The following is a 21,261-nucleotide window of genomic DNA, read 5'->3' on the forward strand; positions in this document are numbered from 1 at the left end:
TGGTTAACTTTTTGTTTTTTGCTCACTAATCCAACGATGGGGGCGGCAAAATTCTTATTTCACCCCGGGCGTCAAATTTCCTCGGCACGCCACTGTACCGGAATACACATCACTTCAGTTGGAGAAATCAAACAGTATCTCTATTCGTGCTAGCATAACAGTTTTGAGTAAAATTTCAAAGAATTTTTTCGCTTTTGCATTGTCGCTCTAAATGGCAGTTCGAAATTTTAAACACATCGGGATGAAATAGTAATAATAAAAATTATTTTTGGTACTTCCGGAGCCGGGAGCTCGGAACGGGTATTGCCGAAATTGGTTCATTTTACCAGAAACTGAAACCTTTCTTTCATTTGAATCTTAGTTTGTTGAATTGGTTCTGATGTTTCTGAGAAATTTGAGATTTTTCGGTTTGGAGTATACTTTTTCCGGAACCGAGAACTGAGATATGGTATAGCCGAATTTCATGTATTTGGTCACCCATTAACCATAACATAACTAAACGCTTGATTATCCTGTATTCAGCATTCTTTTCCTACTTCTTAGCCTGTAATTCCGATGCCGGAAGTCGTATTTGGATTTGAAACTCGATATGGTTCTATGTGTTTGAACCATCATTCGAATCTAAGTTTGTCAAAATTGGTCGGGCGGTCTGTGATAAAATCGAGTGCACATATTTTGCATTATTTTGCACATTTTGTCCCATTATTCCGGACCTGGTAGTTGGATTCAGTAGAAATTCAATAGGCTATTGGACTATAGGACCGCCAACGATCTTTGAGGAAATCGGTTGCACGGTTTTTCATTTTTGTGGAACATTTAGCCTACAAGTTCGGTCTGAATTAAATTCAATAGCATGGGACAACGAGACCTTTCATTTGAATCTAAGTTTTTGAAAATCGGTTCCTTCATCTTCGAAAAAATCGAATGAATATTTTTGTTACATTCATTTCTTTTTTGTGCGTTTTTTATACGGTTGCTTTTCTACGCGGATTTCCTAGGTCACGTTTTTTTCCCACTGATTACCGAAGCTGCGCTGATTGTCGAATTATCGGCGATTTTTTGTGCGGTGCGAAACGCCGTGTAAAAATACTTCAATGCACACACATACACTCGCACATACAAAGATACACAAATACATAGTTTGATCTCGATGAACTGAGTCGAATGGTATACGAGACTCGGTCCTTCGGGCTTCGGTTCAAAAGTCGGTTTTCACAGTGATTTCATAGCCTTTCTTCATGAGAATGGAATATAGTCTCTTTTATTTTGAAAAACACTGGAAACATATTCTGGATCTAATATATAAGCTTAACGAAAGTTTTTTTATCAATATTGACGTATATAATGTTACTGCTTCGGTACTTACAGAGTGATTCTGTTTGAGTGCCGCTTCCAATCGTTCGTTGCTAAACGCCCTTTTACAATAATTTTCAACTCACTTTCCACTGTATTTCCGGTGTATTATAAAATTGGTCGAATTAGCAACATCTAGCAGTGCTACACTTTTCTTCTGGTCAGAGGTTCACTAAACAGATAGTTGAAACAAACTGAGTTTCTTTTCCGATGTTCTTCCATTCATAAACTATAACGAACGGCACACATACCAATATCTGCGCGCGTTTTTGACATACCATAAATTAAGCTTAACTCTTTGACAATGATTGGCTGTGTAGTTTGCTTCGATGAGTACAGGGAGTTAGTGTATGGGATGTCGAGATTGTGGTATTACAAATTGGTATTATTTTTACCAAAGTATTTAAGTTTATCCCAGTGCTATAAAAGTTTACTTGAGAGTAATTAGAAAATTTATTTCCAATCCCTAAAAAATTAAATCAAAAGTTTCGTTTTCAGAATAAACAATAAAGAATCACGTTGTACAGCCTTCTTGGTCACTTTCCTCACTGCAGAAAGCAAATTTGCTTTGAAGTGCATCTCACTGACAACTGTCTCTAGCGTCTGCTTCGAAGGCCCGGTTTTTATTAGAAAGCTCTGGTGTATTGGGAGGAATACCTGGACGTTGATCTCGGCATACCACGCAATGGCACGACACCAAATTATGTGGCTTAAGGAAAGGCGTGCGAGTAATTTTAACGCGTGAACGGGAGCACCAAAAGGAAAAAAAAGATATTCGATTATGCTTGTGAAAGTGACTTGCGATAAAGGGCCTTATATCAGACATTTTCAGAATGGCTCCGAGAAAGGGTTTACCCATATATTCTGGGTTGTTTAATGGCAAAACAATGAAGATACTTGAAGATTCGAGTGATGTTTTCAGATGTTTCCAGCTTTTTCTATTTTATTCATCTATTTTCATTTTCACTGAAGATATCAACTTCACCCATGGTGAAGAACTAGTTCTTCATGTGTAGCTAGAAGTAGTATAGACGAGAGATTATTACTTTTATGTAAGCAAGAACAGTACAAAAATTGGCGTTGTTTGTGAACAGTAGTTTATCACATCTCTGATGATCCTATAGTATCCTAGCATCCAACGCCACAACATGTCAGGTAATGCAAATTAGTGCGCCATCTTTTCCCATCTGTTGACAAGATTGTTGGCTTGATATTTTTTTACGTCCTGACATTGATTTATTCTATCATTCTGATATTGGTTTTGGATAATTGCAGCTACATAAGATACTTATAGGAGATTTGTCAATATGCTAAACGTAGGTTGTAAATTTGGTTGCATTAAATTGAGTGTCAGAAATTTGTTTAAATCGCTTGAGCAAAGCCCGCATCTCTTCCAACTTGTGTGCGATAATAGCTATGATACTAATTAAGTTTGCGTTTGAGTACAATTGAATTTTGAGAACGTGCTTGATATGAGCAGCCAATATAAGCAGGATTCAACTGGTTAGATGATAAGACCTATTCAGAACATTCGAGCAAAGCAAAGTCTTGACATTACATTTGTTTTGTGGAGTTTGACCATTTGGTTTTAGCAAACGTCGCAGCTGATTCTTATCGTAAAAGATCATTGCATGGCTAGTACTAAAGACTGTCCCAGAAAGTATGGACGCACTTTGATTTCGCTGTAAATAATTCACAAGTGTTAGATATTCAAATTTTATTAGATATACTGATAATATTAGATTACAACAACAGAATATTATTCTCAACATTTGCTACTTAGCCATTGTAGACTAGCTGGCGCACCTTCTTGCGAACGTTCCTCATTAAATTCCGTACAGACTTCATGGCGACAAGTTTTGACACTTTTTTCCAATCTTTTTCGAACTGTTGAATGGTTTCGGCTGCCGAGACATGTTTCCTAAGATGTGCCTTCGTTAAAGCCCAAAACTCCTAAATTGGTCGAAGTTGTGGGCAATTTGGTGGATTCATGTCTGACGAAAGTGACATTTTTAATAGTATACCATTCTTTTTTTTTTTTATTCAATAGTAACATATTTGAAGGCACACTGCTTAAGCTCTTAGATGCCAAGGGCATTTTCTTATTTTAAATTAAAATAACTTAAAACTAGGGTATTATCATTAGGGTAGTGGCGAATTCCGGTCGCAATGGTCGATTCTGCAGATTCAGTCTGCAGCTGGCGATCGGCAATGGTCGGTGGATTAAATATGGCATTAGTTTCTTCCAGATGACGATTATACGTTTCAATGGGTCCGCGGGAGTATACCATTCTACCGTTGATTTCGAATAGTAGCAAGAAGCAAGATCTGGCCAGAAGACAACAGGATCCTTGTCGCTTCGAATCATGGGTAGAAGTCGTTTTTGTAAACATTTCTTGATTTCGATGTCTCGGACTGGTTTAACACTTGCCCTTCTCGCACCGTATAATATTGTAGTTCCGGCAAGGATTTGTAATCGAGTTTCACGTAGGTTCCGTCGTCCATGATTATGCAGTTAAAATTACCAGCAAGAATCGTATTGTACATCTTTCGAACCCTCGGCCTCATCAATGCTTCTTGTTTCGGACTACGTTTTGGTTGTTTCTGCTTCTTATAGGTTCGAAGATTCAAACGTTCATTAGCACGAAGAACATTTGACTTCGAAGTGCCCACTTTTTTTCGCCTCGAACAGTCATCGGGCGCGGTTCGCTTTTTCGAGCGCTCCGCAAGTAATTTATATTTATTTATTCTTTGACGCGTAGTCTACGTCGCGCGCGGGCTTTTTTCATAGCCTTTCGGACAAATTTTATCTAGAATAATGAAGTGCGGTGTAAAATCGTGTGTTAATATTGACGATCGCTTCCTTTGGAAATGCGAATTCTGTGAAAAATCGTACCATTCAGCCTGCATCGGCGTGCAGCGGCATCAAGAAAATTTTATTCTGGCATTTATGGTACCAGTGTGTGCCGACTGTCAACATTTAATAAGGACAGGAGCTGAAACTCTAAAACTACTTCATCTACAGGAGCAACTTCTAAAGCACACAAAAAATCAAACGGAAACGTATCACCGGACCACTGCAGACATGAAAACCCATTACCTGGAAATATTCGACAGTGTCGAGCGCTTGCTCATCGACGTGAAGCAGTCATTGTCCAGTATCAGCAGAAACGACCACAACATTTGCGGTAAAGTAGGTCAGCGCATGCAGTCATTCGAGGCCTCGTTACACAGTGCCATAAAAAACGTTAGCGATTTTAGTAAAGTCAATGACCAGCACATCAAGGAAATGAGTAAACGGCTTCTTCGCCTCGAAGAAAAATTCTTACTACCTACGAAATCTGAAGTCCCTGCAATAATACCTAACACTATTCTGGAAGAATTGAGAGATGAAGTCAAAGCAATATCGACTTCAATCTCCAGTATCGGAACCAAAGACCAAAATACCAAACCTAAGTCTCTAGCTGAAGAACTCAAAGAGAAGGAAATTCAAACATGCGACAGTGGCTGGCGCTTAATTGGAAGTAAAAAAATCTGGAAACGAGACTGGAGTGAGTATGACAAGAAACAGCGCACTCGACGGCTGCAAGAAAAACAAGCTGAAAAAGCAAACCTCAGACGAAAACATCGGAAGCGGAAACAACAAAATAATACAAATTACAGTATACGCAGTAAAAACAACAACTACACCAACAACAGCAAACACGACAACAACAACAACAACAACAACAGCAACAACAACAGCAGCAGCAACAACAACAACAACGACAATAATGTGCACTACAACAGCAACTTGAACACTAATAGTAACAATACCTGCCACAACAATAACAATAATATGTCATTACAATATACCTTACCCTTGGACAAAGACCTACTAGCAGCTGCACGGGTTCAATTCTCCGGGAATCCAGGTGCAGATATTGCCTCAAAATTCATAAATTTTCAAAAAGGTGAAACCATCAACCCTTACAAAGGAACAAGAAGTATTCAAAACAACACTACTTCGGTCTTAGGAAGTAATGACATCGAAGCTGCACCATCCACTAACTATGTGAACACATCTTCAATACCACAGAACGTAAATACATCTACAGTATCACATGACATGAGTACAGACAGCCAATTCGAAATTGATCCAATGCGTCCTCCAATTGTACGTCTTACTTCACAATCTGCAAATGGCGACGAACGCTTCTTGAAAGCAAGACTTCGTGACCCGAAAATAATGCACGTCGTCCGTCTGTATTTGTCATACATGAAAAATCAACAACCTACAGTATGCATCGAGGGTATGACACCAACTAGTATAAAAATGCTATTAGCATCAGAAGGCCTTCCAACAACACCTGACCACCTCCTACGAATCTTCATCGAAGTGCATCAGGAATATGGAATGGAACCTAAGGAAGCGCAGGCCGACCTGGACTCTTATGGGAAATTTTTGACAAGTGAACACATCCGCCGACTCCAACTAATCCGGGAAGCCGAACACAATTTTACAAGGCCGAATTTTCGGAAATAACGACGCCCTTTGACGAAGGTATAGACACAGAAATTAGTAATGTAAGTATTTCAGAATTCTCAAAAACTTCTTCGCTTCATAGACAAAATGTGACTGAAATTTTGGTCTATTGCCAAAATTTCAACCGCATGAAAAGCCCGGCCAAAATGAAAGAAATTCATCAAAATTTAATAACCTCCTCTTTCGACGTAATCCTTGGAACTGAAAGCAGCTGGGATGAAAGTGTTAGAAGCGAAGAAGTATTTGGAAATAATTTTAACGTATTCCGGCACGACCGAAATTTATCTCTCTGTCAGAAAAAATCTGGAGGTGGAGTCCTCATAGCCATAAACTCTTGCTTTACTTCTGAAGAAATTATTACTCCTAAATATAAAGAATTTGAGCATGTATGGGCCAAAGTCTCAATATTGGGAGAAGAACATATTTACTGCTCTGTCTACTTCCCACCCGAAAATGCGAACAAATTCTCTTTTGAATTATTCTTTCAATCTTTAGACACAATTATTTCGAATATGGAACCCGAAGTAAAGCTACATATTTTTGGCGACTTCAATCAACGTAATGCGGACTTCATTTCTGACATTGAAAATGAATCAATCTTACTCCCAGTCGTTGGAGAAAACGAAACATTGCACTACTTTTTCGACAAAATTTCTAATTTTGGCCTACATCAAGTAAACTCCGTAAAAAATCAACAAAATGCATATTTAGACCTTCTTTTCACAAATTGCACAGAAGACTTTTGTGTGGATGCATCAAACCTGCCATTATGGAAAAATGAAGCATTTCACACCGCAATTGAATATTCATTATTTACACACAATGCATCCCTTCCCTACGACTTGGAATATGAGGAAGTGCCGGAATACAATAAAATTGACTTTGAAGAAGTCAAGTGTAGACTAAGTATAATAAATTGGCGGAACATACTGAGTACAGAAGGAAATGTCGACGTCGAAGTAAACAAATTCTATCACATTATAAACAAAATATTATCCGAAACTTTGCCCATGAAAAGAAGAAGAAAAAATCATAACAGCAAGTTACCTGTATGGTTCAATTCACAACTAAAACATTTGAAAAATAGGAAACAAAAAGCACACAAAACTTACAAACAAGAAAAAAGTGACGCTCATCTTCAAAATTACTTAAATCTATGCAATCAACTCAAAATAGCCATTAACACAGCACACGAAGAATACAACCACAAAATTGAAAACGAAATAAAGACTTGCCCTAAGAACTTTTTTAACTACACAAAAACTAAACTAAAAAGCAACAATTTTCCATCTCAAATGCACCTCGACGAACATGTAGGGAAAAATAGTACAGAAATCTGCAATCAATTTGCAAATTTTTTCCAAGAAGTATATACATCTTATTCAGAAACTGACCGTGACCGTGAATACTTCTCTTTCATACCTGCATTTTCTAGCTCCATCTCTGTAAACTATCTATCAGAACATGACATTTCGACAGCACTGAAAAACTTAGACGCCTCAAAAGGGCCTGGACCTGACAGTATACCACCAATATTTTTAAAAAATCTTGCTGAAGAACTTACACTACCACTACAACTACTTTTTAACTTATCGCTTAATAAATGTACTTTTCCCAAAGCATGGAAATCTTCCTTTCTTGTACCAATATTTAAATCTGGTGCAAAATCTAACATTCGGAACTACCGTGGAATAGCCATTATCTCATGCATTCCAAAATTATTTGAAAAAATTGTAAACGAAAAACTTTTTCATCAACTTAAAAATGTAATAACAAACAAACAACATGGCTTTTTTAAAGGCCGCTCAACTACAACAAATCTCTTAGAATTTATGACATTCACACTGAATGCAATGGACGCCGGCAACTACGTAGAAACTCTTTACACTGACTTTAGCAAAGCCTTCGACCGTATTGACATACCTTTACTTCTACACAAACTACAAAAATATGGCATAAACATACTCTTCTTGAATGGCTCAAATCATACTTAACGAATCGTGTACAGGTAGTCCGCTTCCAAAACATTCTGTCTGAACCAATTAATGTAACATCTGGCGTACCTCAGGGTTCTCACTTAGGGCCTCTCCTTTTCATTTTACATATAAACGACATTTCCTTCATACTCAAAAATTTGAAAGTGCTTATATATGCAGACGACATGAAATTCTTCATGGAAATAAAAAATATCAACGACGCTGTAATATTCAAGAACGAAATCAATCTATTCTACATTTGGTGCTGCAAAAGTCTACTCCAACTTAATGTAAAAAAATGTAACTCAATAACTTTCAGTAGGAAAAATGAAACTATACCCACAAACATACATCTAGGAAATCAACTTGTAGAAAAATGTAAAATTGTAAGAGATTTAGGCGTAATCTTAGACTCCAAGCTCACTTTTGTGGAACACTACAATACCATAATCAATAAAGCAAATAGCATGCTGGGCTTTATTAAACGCTTCAGTCATAACTTTCAGGACCCATACACAATAAAATAATTATACACTACATATGTCAGACCTATTTTGGAATATTGCAGCCTAGTATGGAATCCATATAATATTATTCACGAAGAACGCATCGAATCTATTCAAAAACAATTTCTTTTATATGCACTTCGTAAATTAAACTGGACAGCATTTCCTCTACCATCATATGAAGCACGCTGCATGCTCATCAATATACAAACACTTAAAGAACGCCGCGACCTTGCAATGCTTTATTTTATCAGCGACATTATTTCTCAACGCATTCAATCACCTTCTTTATTATCGCAACTAAATTTTTATACACCTAGCCGTCAATTACGAACCAGGAAATTATTTTTAGAAAGAAACACTAGAACAAATTATGCAAAATACAGTCCAGTCAATCGAATAATGCGCCATTACAATCAATACTGCGAACATCTTGACCTTACTATGTCAAAAAATCAAATCAAATCTCAGCTTTGTCGTAGAAATAATGCGTAGTATGTAAGTGAACATTGTAAACAATTTATATGTAGTCTACATTTGCTTGACGAAATAAATAAATAAATAAATTTTTGGCCACATTCCGAACTGAAACCTCCTTCTTTTGCTCGAACGCCTTCAGTATACGTTTATCCAACTGAGGGTTAGCAGGACCTTTTTTCGACCCGTTTTCGGTTTATCCTCAAAGGTGTTATCCTCGCCGAACTTCCTGATTGCATTTCGCACGACTTTTTCACTTACTCCTTCCATTTTTGCTATCTTTCTCAGTGACAGTCCGCGTTTTGTGCACCATTTGTACATCATTTTTCGATGTTGTTCTGCTGAAAGTCCACGCATTTCGAAACAAACTAATGAGAACGAATAAACAACTGCACAAGTGATTAGAGAAGAGTGTAAACAACAGAACGCAGCCATAAAAATTGACAGATTCTGAACCATTGCGAAATGGCAGCGGTTTTTGGTTGCGTCCATACTTTCTGAGACAGTCTTTATTATCCTATTTACACTAAGAGTCCTTCCAGGTCGGGGTTCGAACATACGACAACTGAAACACTTCTGAAATATACATTGAATAGGAATGGTTCCACAGTTCTTTTAGGGCATTTGATCATTCTTTTTCTACAGATTTCGAAGCCTGTGTTTTGTACGCAGAAACCATTGTATGTCTAGTGCAACGATCCTGTGAACACTAAGAACCTTTTCAGCTCGAGTCTTGAATATGACTATTGGCTTATAAGATCAGAACACTAAGTATTGAATCGGAGTTCCTCTGAAAAAAGTCGACAGCATCTATGACGATACACCAACCAGAAGAAGGTCTTTTGCAGTTCTTCTAATGTTCAGTGTGATTCTATGCAACCCCATTACCACTACACCTTCTCGAAGACGTAGTTGATGTAGCTGTTGAAGTTCTAGCGATTGTCGCTTTGATACTATAGCATGATCACCTACAACAATATCTAGCCGCAAAACTGTTTTTTATTTGAATCTATACTGTAACATATTTTAATCAAATACATTTAATGTACTGTAACAAGCATTTAATCAAATAAATTTTTGATTTGATTCAATAAAAAAATAAAATTCAATGAAATTTTAATCCATAGCTTAATTTATTTAAATCCTATATGCATTACCACACTAAATTTGATTCAAAAAGATTTTTATTTGATTCAAATTTTAGTTCAAAAATAGTTTTAGTGGTTTAAAACATTTGTTTGAAGTTGACTTGAAGACTCAATATATTAGAATTTAATGTGTTCTATTTCTCTGCGTGTTGTTGGTGCTGTTTGAGGCGATCTTGACGTCTATCATTACAACCTCAAATTATACTGTAAATTTGATTTGACGATTTCTCTGCACACGCGATGACTATCTGAGTTGCTGAAGAAGTTTAATTGCTTTAGTACACGGAACGACCGAAATTAGCTCTGCGCCTAATTCGTATTACTGTTTTTGAATTAGTTGATTTTAACAACAAAATTTCCAAAATAACTATAAAATTAGTTAAAATTGAGAATTTACTTTGCTGAAAAAACTCTTAGTTTTAGAGAATGTGTTTAGTTGGTGAATATCCTGGACTCAAACCAGCAATATTTCAATCCAACACGAAATTCTCATTGACAACTAATTTTGTTATTAAAATCAGAAAATTTGTTTCTATTTATCTATCACCATCATTACTGAAGGACAGCACAAAAAAAACCAAAACTGAAATGGGTATTAATAACAAGTTTATTAGCCAAAAACTCATGAGAAGTGTCAAAGCAAAACAATTCATTAAAAAGCTAAAAAGGACAGTCTTATTGAAACTACTTGAACATTGTTTTGATGTTTTTCGCATGTGTTCGATATATCTTTATTTAAATTTCTAAACCGATATGTAAAAATGTCGTAAACTGTTAGTGGAAATCGTATTTATTCAGAATTTGTGCGCACTTGAAGCGATTGTGCGTAATAATGTTTTTACGCGGAACAGTGAAGTGAATTTCGAATGTTTCACTCTAATTGTGATGAAGTTTTTTTGTATCTTCAAACCTTCCGAGCTGCGCCGTCCGGTGTACTATTTGTATTCGGTTTTTGTTTTCCGAGTGCTCAAAGTTTTCAGTGATAATGAAGAAACAGTGATTTAGAAGAAAAAAAATTCAAAAAGATGTTTACGTTTCGTTTATGTCTTTTTCTCCAACACAACATCGTATTTATACCTGCCAATATAGAAAAGACAACCGCGTCTGAATTTTTTTCGGCAGTAGTGTGCCATCTAGTGGATAGTAGTCATTAAGGTGTTACCGTTTCGGTGACAGGGCGCCATATAGCTGCAGATTGCAGAAGCCAATTCAACCATTCATATTGGTTGAAAACAACATTATATTTCTTTAATTCAACTAAAAAATTAGTTGACTGGATATGAAGTGTGCCTTAGCTAAGAAATGACAGTACGTTTAATTTGTGAATTCAACTAAAAAAAATAGTCATTTCAACAAATATTTTATTATTATTAAGGGAATGAGAATAAAAAATCTAAATCAGCAAAAGTAAGATTTTTTTAGTTGTCTCAAAAAATAACTAACTAAAATCAGCAAATCAACTAAATTTTTCGCGAAAATGCTGATTTCGGTCGTTCCGTGTAGTGTTTAATCCTGTTTGAGATAATCATTTTCAGAAACTTGTCGAGTGTATCAAGAAAGGTGATAATATCAGTTATCAAAATAGTTTTTGATGTAGGATTACGTCCTTGTTATATATTTAGGGGTGAAAATCAAAAAGTCGGAAAATTTAACCGTATAAGTAATGATCAGGTTTTGAACATCTAGAGCTCGACAAATTTTAAACAGATTTCGAATATCATTAAATCTACTAATTGAAAAACTTTCCTATGCATCGATTCGAGTACAGAAAACCATACATATGAGGTGATTATTATTGCACCGGTTTGCTTTCTGTTCGGTTTGTCAATTAAAGGTCAGTCAGCGTGAAGGTCAGCAAGTGGACTTCCTATTGGTTTGTTTTATGCGCCGTTCGCCTGGCACAATAGTTGTGTAATCTTTCGTCAACAGGGCTGAATAGGTTGTTGGCAATTTGACCATGAGACTCGTTGATTGTATACTGAGACATGGTTTTTCGTAAATATTGATCGTTGGCGGCTTGGGATAGATCGTGCCAAAGATTTTCTACAGCACAGTCTTCCACGTTCACTGATATGTTGTACTTGATGATACTGCTTTTGCAATTGAATGCATATAACGCTATTAGTTTTATTCAGTTGAAGCAAATGCATTTGTTTCCGATCAAGGTTAATTTGCTCCTTGAGCAAAGTTTTATTTTTTGTACGGAGTAGACAGTTGTAGTCAACATCGATGGTATATTTTAATGGTGGCACCTGTGCTTTTCGTTTGTTAGATTTAGTGATTTAGCATGGTCTTATTTTTCACAACACTATATTCATCTTTATATCTGTCATTCCAGCCGTAAACGGTTTATTGGGTCGAATGTTTTGGATGAGAGCCTTTAACGATTAGCGATGCGGTGACCATATAGAGAAGCACAATAGCTACATACATAGATGCCGTTGATTTTCACAAATTCTAAATCCTTTGAAAACATCCACTCTTGAGTATGTAATATTATCATAACTCCAATCGCCGCCCACCCTTTTCTTACAGTCACCCAGTTACCATTATTAAAAGGTGTTCCATAATTAAATGGAGTTGATAATTATAGGAAGGTGTTCGATACGGTTCTGTAAAGATTTTCAATATCCCACTTCGTTTCTGATGTCGGCAGTCACAAAAGTTATTGTATGCAAGGCATTAGAGTATCCTATCATGAGTTCGTTTCCATTCCATCCCGGGTAGAAGTGATTTGCAAACCAATACCAAATTCTGTCATTAAAATCAAACATCTCAATGGTAGAAATTAACATTATTTAGTTTCACGGAACGACCGAAATTAGCTCTGCGCCTAATTCGTATTACTGTTTTTGAATTAGTTGATTCTAACAACAAAATTTCCAAAATAACTATAAAATTAGTTAAAATGTAGAATTTACTGTGCTGAAAAAAACTCTTATTTTTAGAGAATGTGTTTAGTTGGCGAATATTCTGGACACAAACCAGCAATATTTCAATCCAACACGAAATTCTCATTGACAACTAATTTCGTTATTAAAATCAGAAACTTTGATTCTATTTATCTATCACCGTCATTACTGAAGGACAGCAGTGTCAAAGCAAAACAATCCATTAAAAAGCTAAAAGGGACAGTCTTGTTGAAACTGCTCGCAAATTGTTTAGATGTTTTTCGCATGTGTTACGATATATCCTTATATAATTTTCTAAACCGATATGTAAAAATGACGTAAACTGTTAGTGGAAAGTGTATTTATTCAGAATTTGTGCGCACTTGAAGCGATTGTGCGTAATAATGTTTTTACGCGGAACAGTGATGTGAATTTCGAATGTTTCACTCTAATTGTGATGAAGGTTTTTTGTATCTTCAAACCTTCCGAGCTGCGCCGTCCGGTGTACTATTTGTATTCGGTTTTTGTTTTCCGAGTGCTCAAAGTTTTCAGTGAGAATGAAGAAACAGTGATTTAGAAGAAAAAAAATTCAAAAAGATGTTTACGTTTCGTTTATGTCTTTTTCTCCAACACAACATCGTATTTATACCTGCCAATATAGAAAAGACAACCGCGTCTGAATTTTTTTCGGCAGTAGTGTGCCATCTAGTGGCTAGTAGTCATTAAGGTGTTACCGTTTCGGTGACAGGGCGCCATATAGCTGCAGATTGCAGAAGCCAATTCAACCATTCATATTGGTTGAAAACAACATTATATTTCTTTAATTCAACTAAAAAATTAGTTGACTGGATATGAAGTGTGCCTTAGCTAAGAAATGACAGTACGTTTAATTTGTGAATTCAACTAAAAAAAATAGTCATTTCAACAAATATTTTATTATTATTAAGGGAATGAGAATAAAAAATCTAAATCAGCAAAAGTAAGATTTTTTTAGTTGTCTCAAAAAATAACTAACTAAAACCAGCAAATCAACTAAATTTTTCGCGAAAATGCTGATTTCGGTCGTTCCGTGTTGAAATAAGAGTTAAAATATCAAAAATCATATCAAAGCTTGCATAAGAAAATAGCAACAAAATGAAAAATTCTGTCATCGTAATATCAAACCAAGAACAAAATATTTATAGAAGATGAATTTGGTAATTATTTTATAATCTAGCATTTAGAATAGAGTAATATGTTAAGTATTTCTCTTATCTGATTCTGATGCAGTTTATTCAATGGTATTTTATTTGAAGATAAAACTACTGGATCAATTTACTTAATGAAATTGAAATAGCTCATCAATAACGAAATAAGATATTATAACTAATTTTGATGTTGAACAGATATTATACAATGTCTTGATCCCTTGATGAAATATCACGAAAATATCAAGTATCGCTCTGACAACACAGAAACATCAAGCCAAGATATGATGGTAAAATTTGTTATTATTTTGACCTTTGTTTGTTATTTACACCTACCCGGGATACTTTGCATGTGGGCAAAACTTTTAATCTGGAAGTCTTCGGTCTGACAATTCTCTCCTTGACTAGTTATACTAGTTGTTAAATCTGAGTATATAAAAAAGTAATGAGGGGTTAAACCTGACGAATATGATGGATGCGGTAGCGGTTCCAATTTTAACTAATGGAATTTAGCTATCGTAACGATAGTTTGTGTTTGATCAGCAGTGGAAGAACGCTTAACAAGATTTTTATATTGAAGTGTTCCGGCAAAATTGTGAATACACTTACTTTTGAGGTTTTTCACCATGTCAGCTTTCTCCTGCAACTCAACGTTCTCGATTTTTCATAACGATGGGATGAACGTTTGAGACGATTTCCAAAACAACAGCCTTATTTGAATGATCAGAGCGTTGTGCATCATCGCGGTTTTCACGACCACATATAGAATCAGCATATCAGTCAATAAAACTTAATTTGCATGGAGCAGAGTCCGGATAATGTGTTGTATACAAATTCATTGCACCTCGGTTTTTATCAATAGGTCTTTCATCGAGAGGCTTATCCGGCATTTTCTTTGGTTGCATAGTATTGAAAAAAAATCTCTCGATATTTTTCAACCAACATGGCGTTCTCTGTTAAATGTTGACTTTCGAAGCTTCGAAAGGAGCCTGGTGGACTACTACCTGTTTTCATTAAAACTGTGCAGCCGCTCTCGCATTCTTTGTTTCTATAATTTTCAACCGTTCTTTTGCGGATTGCCTTTTTCCGAGATCATGGAAAACTGTTGCAATAACTCGAATGCACAAGAATAACAACACCCATGACGTAGATAACTATCGATCCCTTTCAATCCATAGTTGTTTTCCTAAAGTACTCGAGAGTATGTTATATGATGCTTTATATGAGTCTGTGCATTAGATAATGGTTTCATGAGGAAACGTTGCACTACAAAAAATCTGATGTGCTACATGTTTGACTTAATCGATCGAATGAAGCGCAAGAAACAAATGGACAAAACTTACGTTGATTTATCCAAGGCGTTTTCAGAAAGTTTCTGATTCACTTGCTGTGGAAAAATTAAGAAGAATTGGATTTCCATTGTAACTAACACAATGGATTAAGACATACTTGACTGGGCACAGTGCTTTTGAGCGCGTTGGAAACGCGCGTTGCAATCTTCTTTGTTTGAAATATCACCAGCAGTTCCCTAAGAAAGCCATTTTCGTCCGCTGCTTTTTGATTTGTATATCGATGATATCAGGAGAGCTAAAAATCTTTCAAGGTATTGTTCGCCGATTACCTGAAGTTCTTTTGCTTTTCAAGTTCTCTATTGGATATCAACGCACTTCAATCCGACATTAATGCACTTGTTGGCTGGTGCAATATAGCTAAACGTACGCAAATGCATTTTAGAAACCTTCCCACGTTTACGTGGTTCAATTTCTTTCGACTACAAAATTTCAATTTTACTAAGCATTGAATTATTTCAATTATTTCAATTTTACTAAGCATTAAACGACTCGCTTTGATAATGGATCTTTGTATATACTTAGTAAACGGCAAAGTAAACTTTTCAGAACACATTTACCTAATCACTGCTAAATTTTTTCCAATGCTGGAATTCATTCGTCTGAATATTCAGACTTTCGAGGATGTGTACTGTCTAAAAACATTGTTCTGTTCAGTCGTTCGCAGCTTTATAAAATATGCCGCTCCGGTCTGGACACCGTATTCATACGGAACTCGTATGAAAATTCATATCTTTTGAGCACAATATAGATAATATAGATTTATTTTAATGTGTTCAATTTAGGGGATCAGGGTAATTTCGCCAAAAGCCATTTCGCCGAAAGCCGTTTCGCCGAAAGCCATTTTGCCGAAAGGGTTATTTCGCCGAATGACATTCCGCCGAATCCTGAAATCGACTTAAAATTGTAATTAAAATTGACAAATGACAGATGATAGCGATAACGCCCGTTTTGTTGACCTACAATTGTACTTTTTGAATAAAGATTGATTCATAAATCTCAGAACGGAGTTCCCAAGAAAACTTGTTGACTATTAGCTACTTATCTACCAGGCAAATGTATGTGGTATTTTTCGTTTATTAAGTGAAAATGAAAAAATATCTAACGCGTGCTGTCAGACCTCGCTACCGCTCGTTTGGACCTAACTAAAGCAAAGTAACCTAGCTTTTAGTAAACCGGGCAAATGAGGCGGTTACAGGTTTGTCTGCAAGAGGCCGCCGATTCCGACGGCGGGTCGTCGGCCGACTCAGCTGGCGTCGGCTCGACGGCTTTGTGTCGCCGAGCCATCTTGTCTTCGGTTATGTAGCTGCGCCACTTCAGTTATACAGGAGACAGAACATAAAAGAGACATGACCCTTTCGGCGAAATTGCATTCAGCGAAACGACTTTCGGCGAAATCGAAGCTGTCTGTGCGATATAAATTTCCGAAGGTCAAATAAATAAATACTCTTTTCATTAAAACCTTATTTAAATCCACCGAAATTCGTGACAATATTGTCGCTCAATATTCCCGGAGATGGATGAACTAATTTTCACAAACTTAGATTCAAATTAAAGGTCTTATTGGTGAAATTTTTGATGATTATTTGGATCCGACTTCGGGTTGCAGAATCACTTGGTGAAGTGCGCCAAAAATTAAAATATCACTCGATTTTTTCGGAGATTTTTCTATCACAAACTTAGATTCAAATAAAATGTATTAATAAATTGTCCTAAAATGTCCTAAGGCCCACAAAAGGTTCTCTATATTTATCTGGATGCGATTCCCAGCTTCTGAATTACAATCATTCCTGTCCACTTTTTTCGAAGATGTCTTAACCGATTTACACCATCTTAGATTCAACTGAATGTCATACATGTCATAAAAATATACAAATTTTATTTCAGATCCAATTTTCGGCCCCGAAAATACAGAGTGCTAAGTGTTAAAATGTCAATTTCAAAAATATGATAAGTAACGAAACTAGGTGATAGTTTTTAAAATTTTTCATTTATTAATTTTTTTTCTTGGTCACAATGGATTGAATTGATTTTCAATTAAACTTAAAACTTAAATGTAGTAGTATTAAGCATAAATAAACAGTTTTGTTAATTTTTTTATAATTTTGATGAAACCCACTTTAATATATAAGATATATTTAATATTATGAGAAAGGCATAATTATACTACTAGGTGGATAAAAACAGGTTTTCTCCATAATTTCTAATTTTCCATAAGTAGTGTTACTGAAAGCACAGTAACTAACAGACTAATGACAGAGGACTTTTTTTAAAGTGACGCCATCTGTCTGTCAGACCAGAGACTTATGTATATACCGACGTTTTATATGTTTCAAAAAACTTCGATTCGAAGCTATGACAATTTATGACTGGCCATAGTTTGTTTTGACAACAGATGAAATCGACTACGTCTACGGTACTCTAATACAGATTCTTTTGAAACTTAAAAAAATAAACATTTTTGACTACAGGTTTCTAAGTTTCAAGTCAAATCCAACACAGTAAGAAAAATTCTTGTGATTTTACATCTTATCAGATACACATAAATGGAGCGTCATATTTCACACAAATTTATATTCAAGAACATGTAAAAATTGTGTGATTTGAAAATTACATGGTTTTAAAACGAATGGAATAAAAATCAAAAGATCGACAGCAACAACGCGACTTGAACCGAAAAACATTAGATCACAAAGCACACCTGTTAGTCGACTGAGCCACAGAAGCACATATCTGCTTGGCTGGTAAATCGTGCAAATAAATTCATACAGTCTCACTTGCTAGCCGAGTGCAAATTACACTCGGAGCCAGTAAATTTCTGTACGAATGGAATATTGCGTCATTTGAGAAGTTAAGTAGTTTCGAATTGTATCGTTTGTAGAATTATGTCACCTGTAAAACTCATAATTTCTTTCTGTGAAAGTCAACCCTGCATGTAGTGTCCCAATGTTATGTTTATCGAAATGCGAATGACCACTATAATAATCAGAAAAAAATAGAGAAAGGGTTTGTTGTATAAACAATTTTGAAAACTATGTCATATACAGAAATATTTGTGATTTGAGTAACACCAACAGGCATATTGACAGAGGTTCTTAGGAATTATTTCTCCATTGCAACATTAAGCCGTCGTTGTGACGAAAAGTCATCATGAACATAGTTTTATTGAAAGCAAATTATTGTTTAAACTTTTCGTGGACTGTCATATTCTTTATTTTATTCACCATTAATTTTCTAGTCAGCCATTTTAAAACCACTATTTGATTCGATTCAATTTATCCACAGACAAAATCACAGTGAAATTGAGAAACGTCGACGTGATAAGATGAACACCTACATCACGGAACTGTCGGCGATGATTCCGATGTGCCATGCCATGTCCCGAAAACTTGACAAACTAACCGTTCTACGGATGGCTGTACAGCATTTAAAAACGATTCGAGGAGCGGTAAATTCCTATACTGAGGGACACTACAAACCGGCTTTCATCTCGGACCAGGAACTGAAGATGTTGATACTTCAGGCAGCCGAAGGGTTCCTTTTTGTTGTTGGCTGTGACCGAGGACGGATTCTGTACGTGTCCGAATCGGTATCACAGGTTCTTAATTATTCTCAGGTATGCAGTTTTTTATACAGACCAGTTTTGATCATTCTATGCTATTCAGTTATTTTTTCTATACCAGGGTGATCTACTAGGCCAGAGTTGGTTCGATATACTGCATCCGAAGGATGTTGCTAAAGTAAAGGAGCAACTGTCGTCTTCAGATCTTAGTCCAAGGGAAAGGCTTATCGATGCCAAAAGTATGACCTAAAATTTCGCTCTATTAGTTTAAAATTGGCATGTTTTCTGTCATTCTAGCTATGCTTCCCGTGAAAACCGATGTTCCACAGGGATTGTCGAGACTGTGTCCAGGTGCTAGACGGTCTTTCTTCTGTAGAATGAAGTGTAAAACAAACGTACAGGTCAAGGAGGAAACAGAAGCCAGTAATTCATCACCCAGTTGTCATCGAAGAAAAAGTAAAGTAAATTCAGGTAAGACTTGCTCTCCATATTCCAAATGACAAGGCATGCATTCTAAACAAAAACCAAAAAAGTTCGTTCCATGCGATACTACATGAATTTTATCACTCTTCAGACAAGAAATATTCAGTCATCCAGTGCACTGGTTACCTCAAGTCATGGGCGCCGGCAAAGATTGGTCTCGAGGAACATGAAACCGACGGCGAGGGTGATTCGTGCAATCTATCTTGTCTGGTGGCGGTTGGTCGGGTTCAACCGAGCCTTTTTCAAAATTATCAACGCTCCGGAAGTTCTAGTCTAAACAGTCAACGAGTAACAGATAGCGGAACTAACGGTTCTAGCGGCACGGCAGCTGGAGGACCGAGTGGCACAAACAGTGGCAAAAGCCGACAAAATATTCCTAATTTGAGAAATGAACAGTTCATATCACGGCACGCGATGGACGGAAAGTTCCTATTTGTAGATCAGCGTGCCACGTTAGCATTAGGGTTTCTTCCGCAGGAACTTTTAGGTACCAGTATGTACGAGTACTATTACCATGAAGACATTCCGGCGTTGGCGGAGTCACACAAGGCCGCCCTTCAGGGAACACAGTGCGTCACAACGGCGGTCTATAAACTAAGAACGAAAGAAAACGGATTTGTGCGACTGCAGAGCGAGTGGAAATCATTTCGAAATCCGTGGACCAAAGATTTTGAGTACTTGATAGCGAAAAACAATGTGATAATGTCGGATCTGGCCGTATGCGACGGGGACAAGTATGGTGGAGGAAGTGTGGCGTCACATGGCGGAAGCGGAAGCAACAACAATGCCGAGCTGAGTGGTGGAAACAACGAGAGTAATGGACAAAGTACGGTTGGATATGATTTTTTTAATCATTGTAAGTAACGTTTTGGCGTTAGGGTACTTAAATGAAGAAGCCGGACGTTGTTTAGTTGAAACCTTGGATTTCGTATGAGTTTATAGAGCTAAATTAGAAAGACTTGCTTCATCATGAAAAGTTTCTGCGGTTGGTTTTGATTAACTATCTCACTATCTCGATTTTAGCTAACGGACGTGAAATACAACGGATTATTCACTCACACGTGGAAGCCAGTAAAATCGGCCGCCAAATAGCGGAACAAGTGATGGACCGTCAACGACGAACTGGTGATTCGTCTACAGGTATGTGGTTGTTAAAACTATGATAGATGAATAACTAGATTTAGGAATGGTGTGAAAGTTCGAGTGTATTATAATTAATCTAGAATCTAGAACTGATTCGTAAACCAATGATAACCTCTGATGTCAACATTTTTAACTTTTTCATCGATACTCATTAAGATCCAGACTAAAATGACAGCTTTTGGCAGTGCAAACGTTTTCTTAAACGTGAAACTGCTCCGCTTCTGCACTAATTCTTAGCAGTTGCGCTGTGCAATTTATTCACCGATAACAGATATACAGACTCGAAAAAAAGGTTTTCAAAAATTCGTGTCAATTTGCTATACACTAAGGTCTCTTTTTACACGGGGGTTAAGCACCGTGTTAAAAAAATCCGTGTAAAAGAAAACCGTGTTAATTGCGGAAACCGTGCAAAAAAAAACCGCGTGGAAAATTTTAACATGATAATTCCAAAAACCGTAGATTTGATTATTTGTTTGTTTTGTTTTGGATAAAATGTAACTTTTGATAAAATGAAGGGGAAAAAGCTTATTTTTTAACTCCCAAATTTATACAAGGTGCACATAACTGTTGTTTCACAATAAAAACGGAAATCTAAAAAACAGCCAGAGGTTACGAGAAGGGTCCAGTCATACTTGATAAAACACATTGGATGATAAACTAA

At 36.4% G+C, this 21,261-nt stretch overlaps 1 protein-coding gene across 6 annotated transcripts in view; it reads left to right on the top strand.

The window, feature by feature from the left end:
• Window positions 1-21,261, top strand: part of LOC131438864 (protein cycle) — a 112,061-nt gene that overhangs the window by 80,732 nt on the left and 10,068 nt on the right. For 5 of the 6 annotated variants that reach the window (XM_058609211.1, XM_058609212.1, XM_058609208.1 and 2 more), the window contains 5 exons: window positions 18,698-19,028; window positions 19,096-19,213; window positions 19,272-19,445; window positions 19,549-20,313; window positions 20,481-20,597. In XM_058609211.1, coding sequence (XP_058465194.1) covers window positions 18,698-19,028; window positions 19,096-19,213; window positions 19,272-19,445; window positions 19,549-20,313; window positions 20,481-20,597 — 1,505 coding nt within the window. The remainder of the gene's footprint in view (window positions 1-18,697; window positions 19,029-19,095; window positions 19,214-19,271; window positions 19,446-19,548; window positions 20,314-20,480; window positions 20,598-21,261) is intronic. The other variant, XM_058609210.1, reaches the window with a different exon arrangement.

This window comes from Malaya genurostris, chromosome 3, assembly GCF_030247185.1.
Source record: "Malaya genurostris strain Urasoe2022 chromosome 3, Malgen_1.1, whole genome shotgun sequence".
Classification (NCBI taxonomy): domain Eukaryota; kingdom Metazoa; phylum Arthropoda; class Insecta; order Diptera; family Culicidae; genus Malaya; species Malaya genurostris.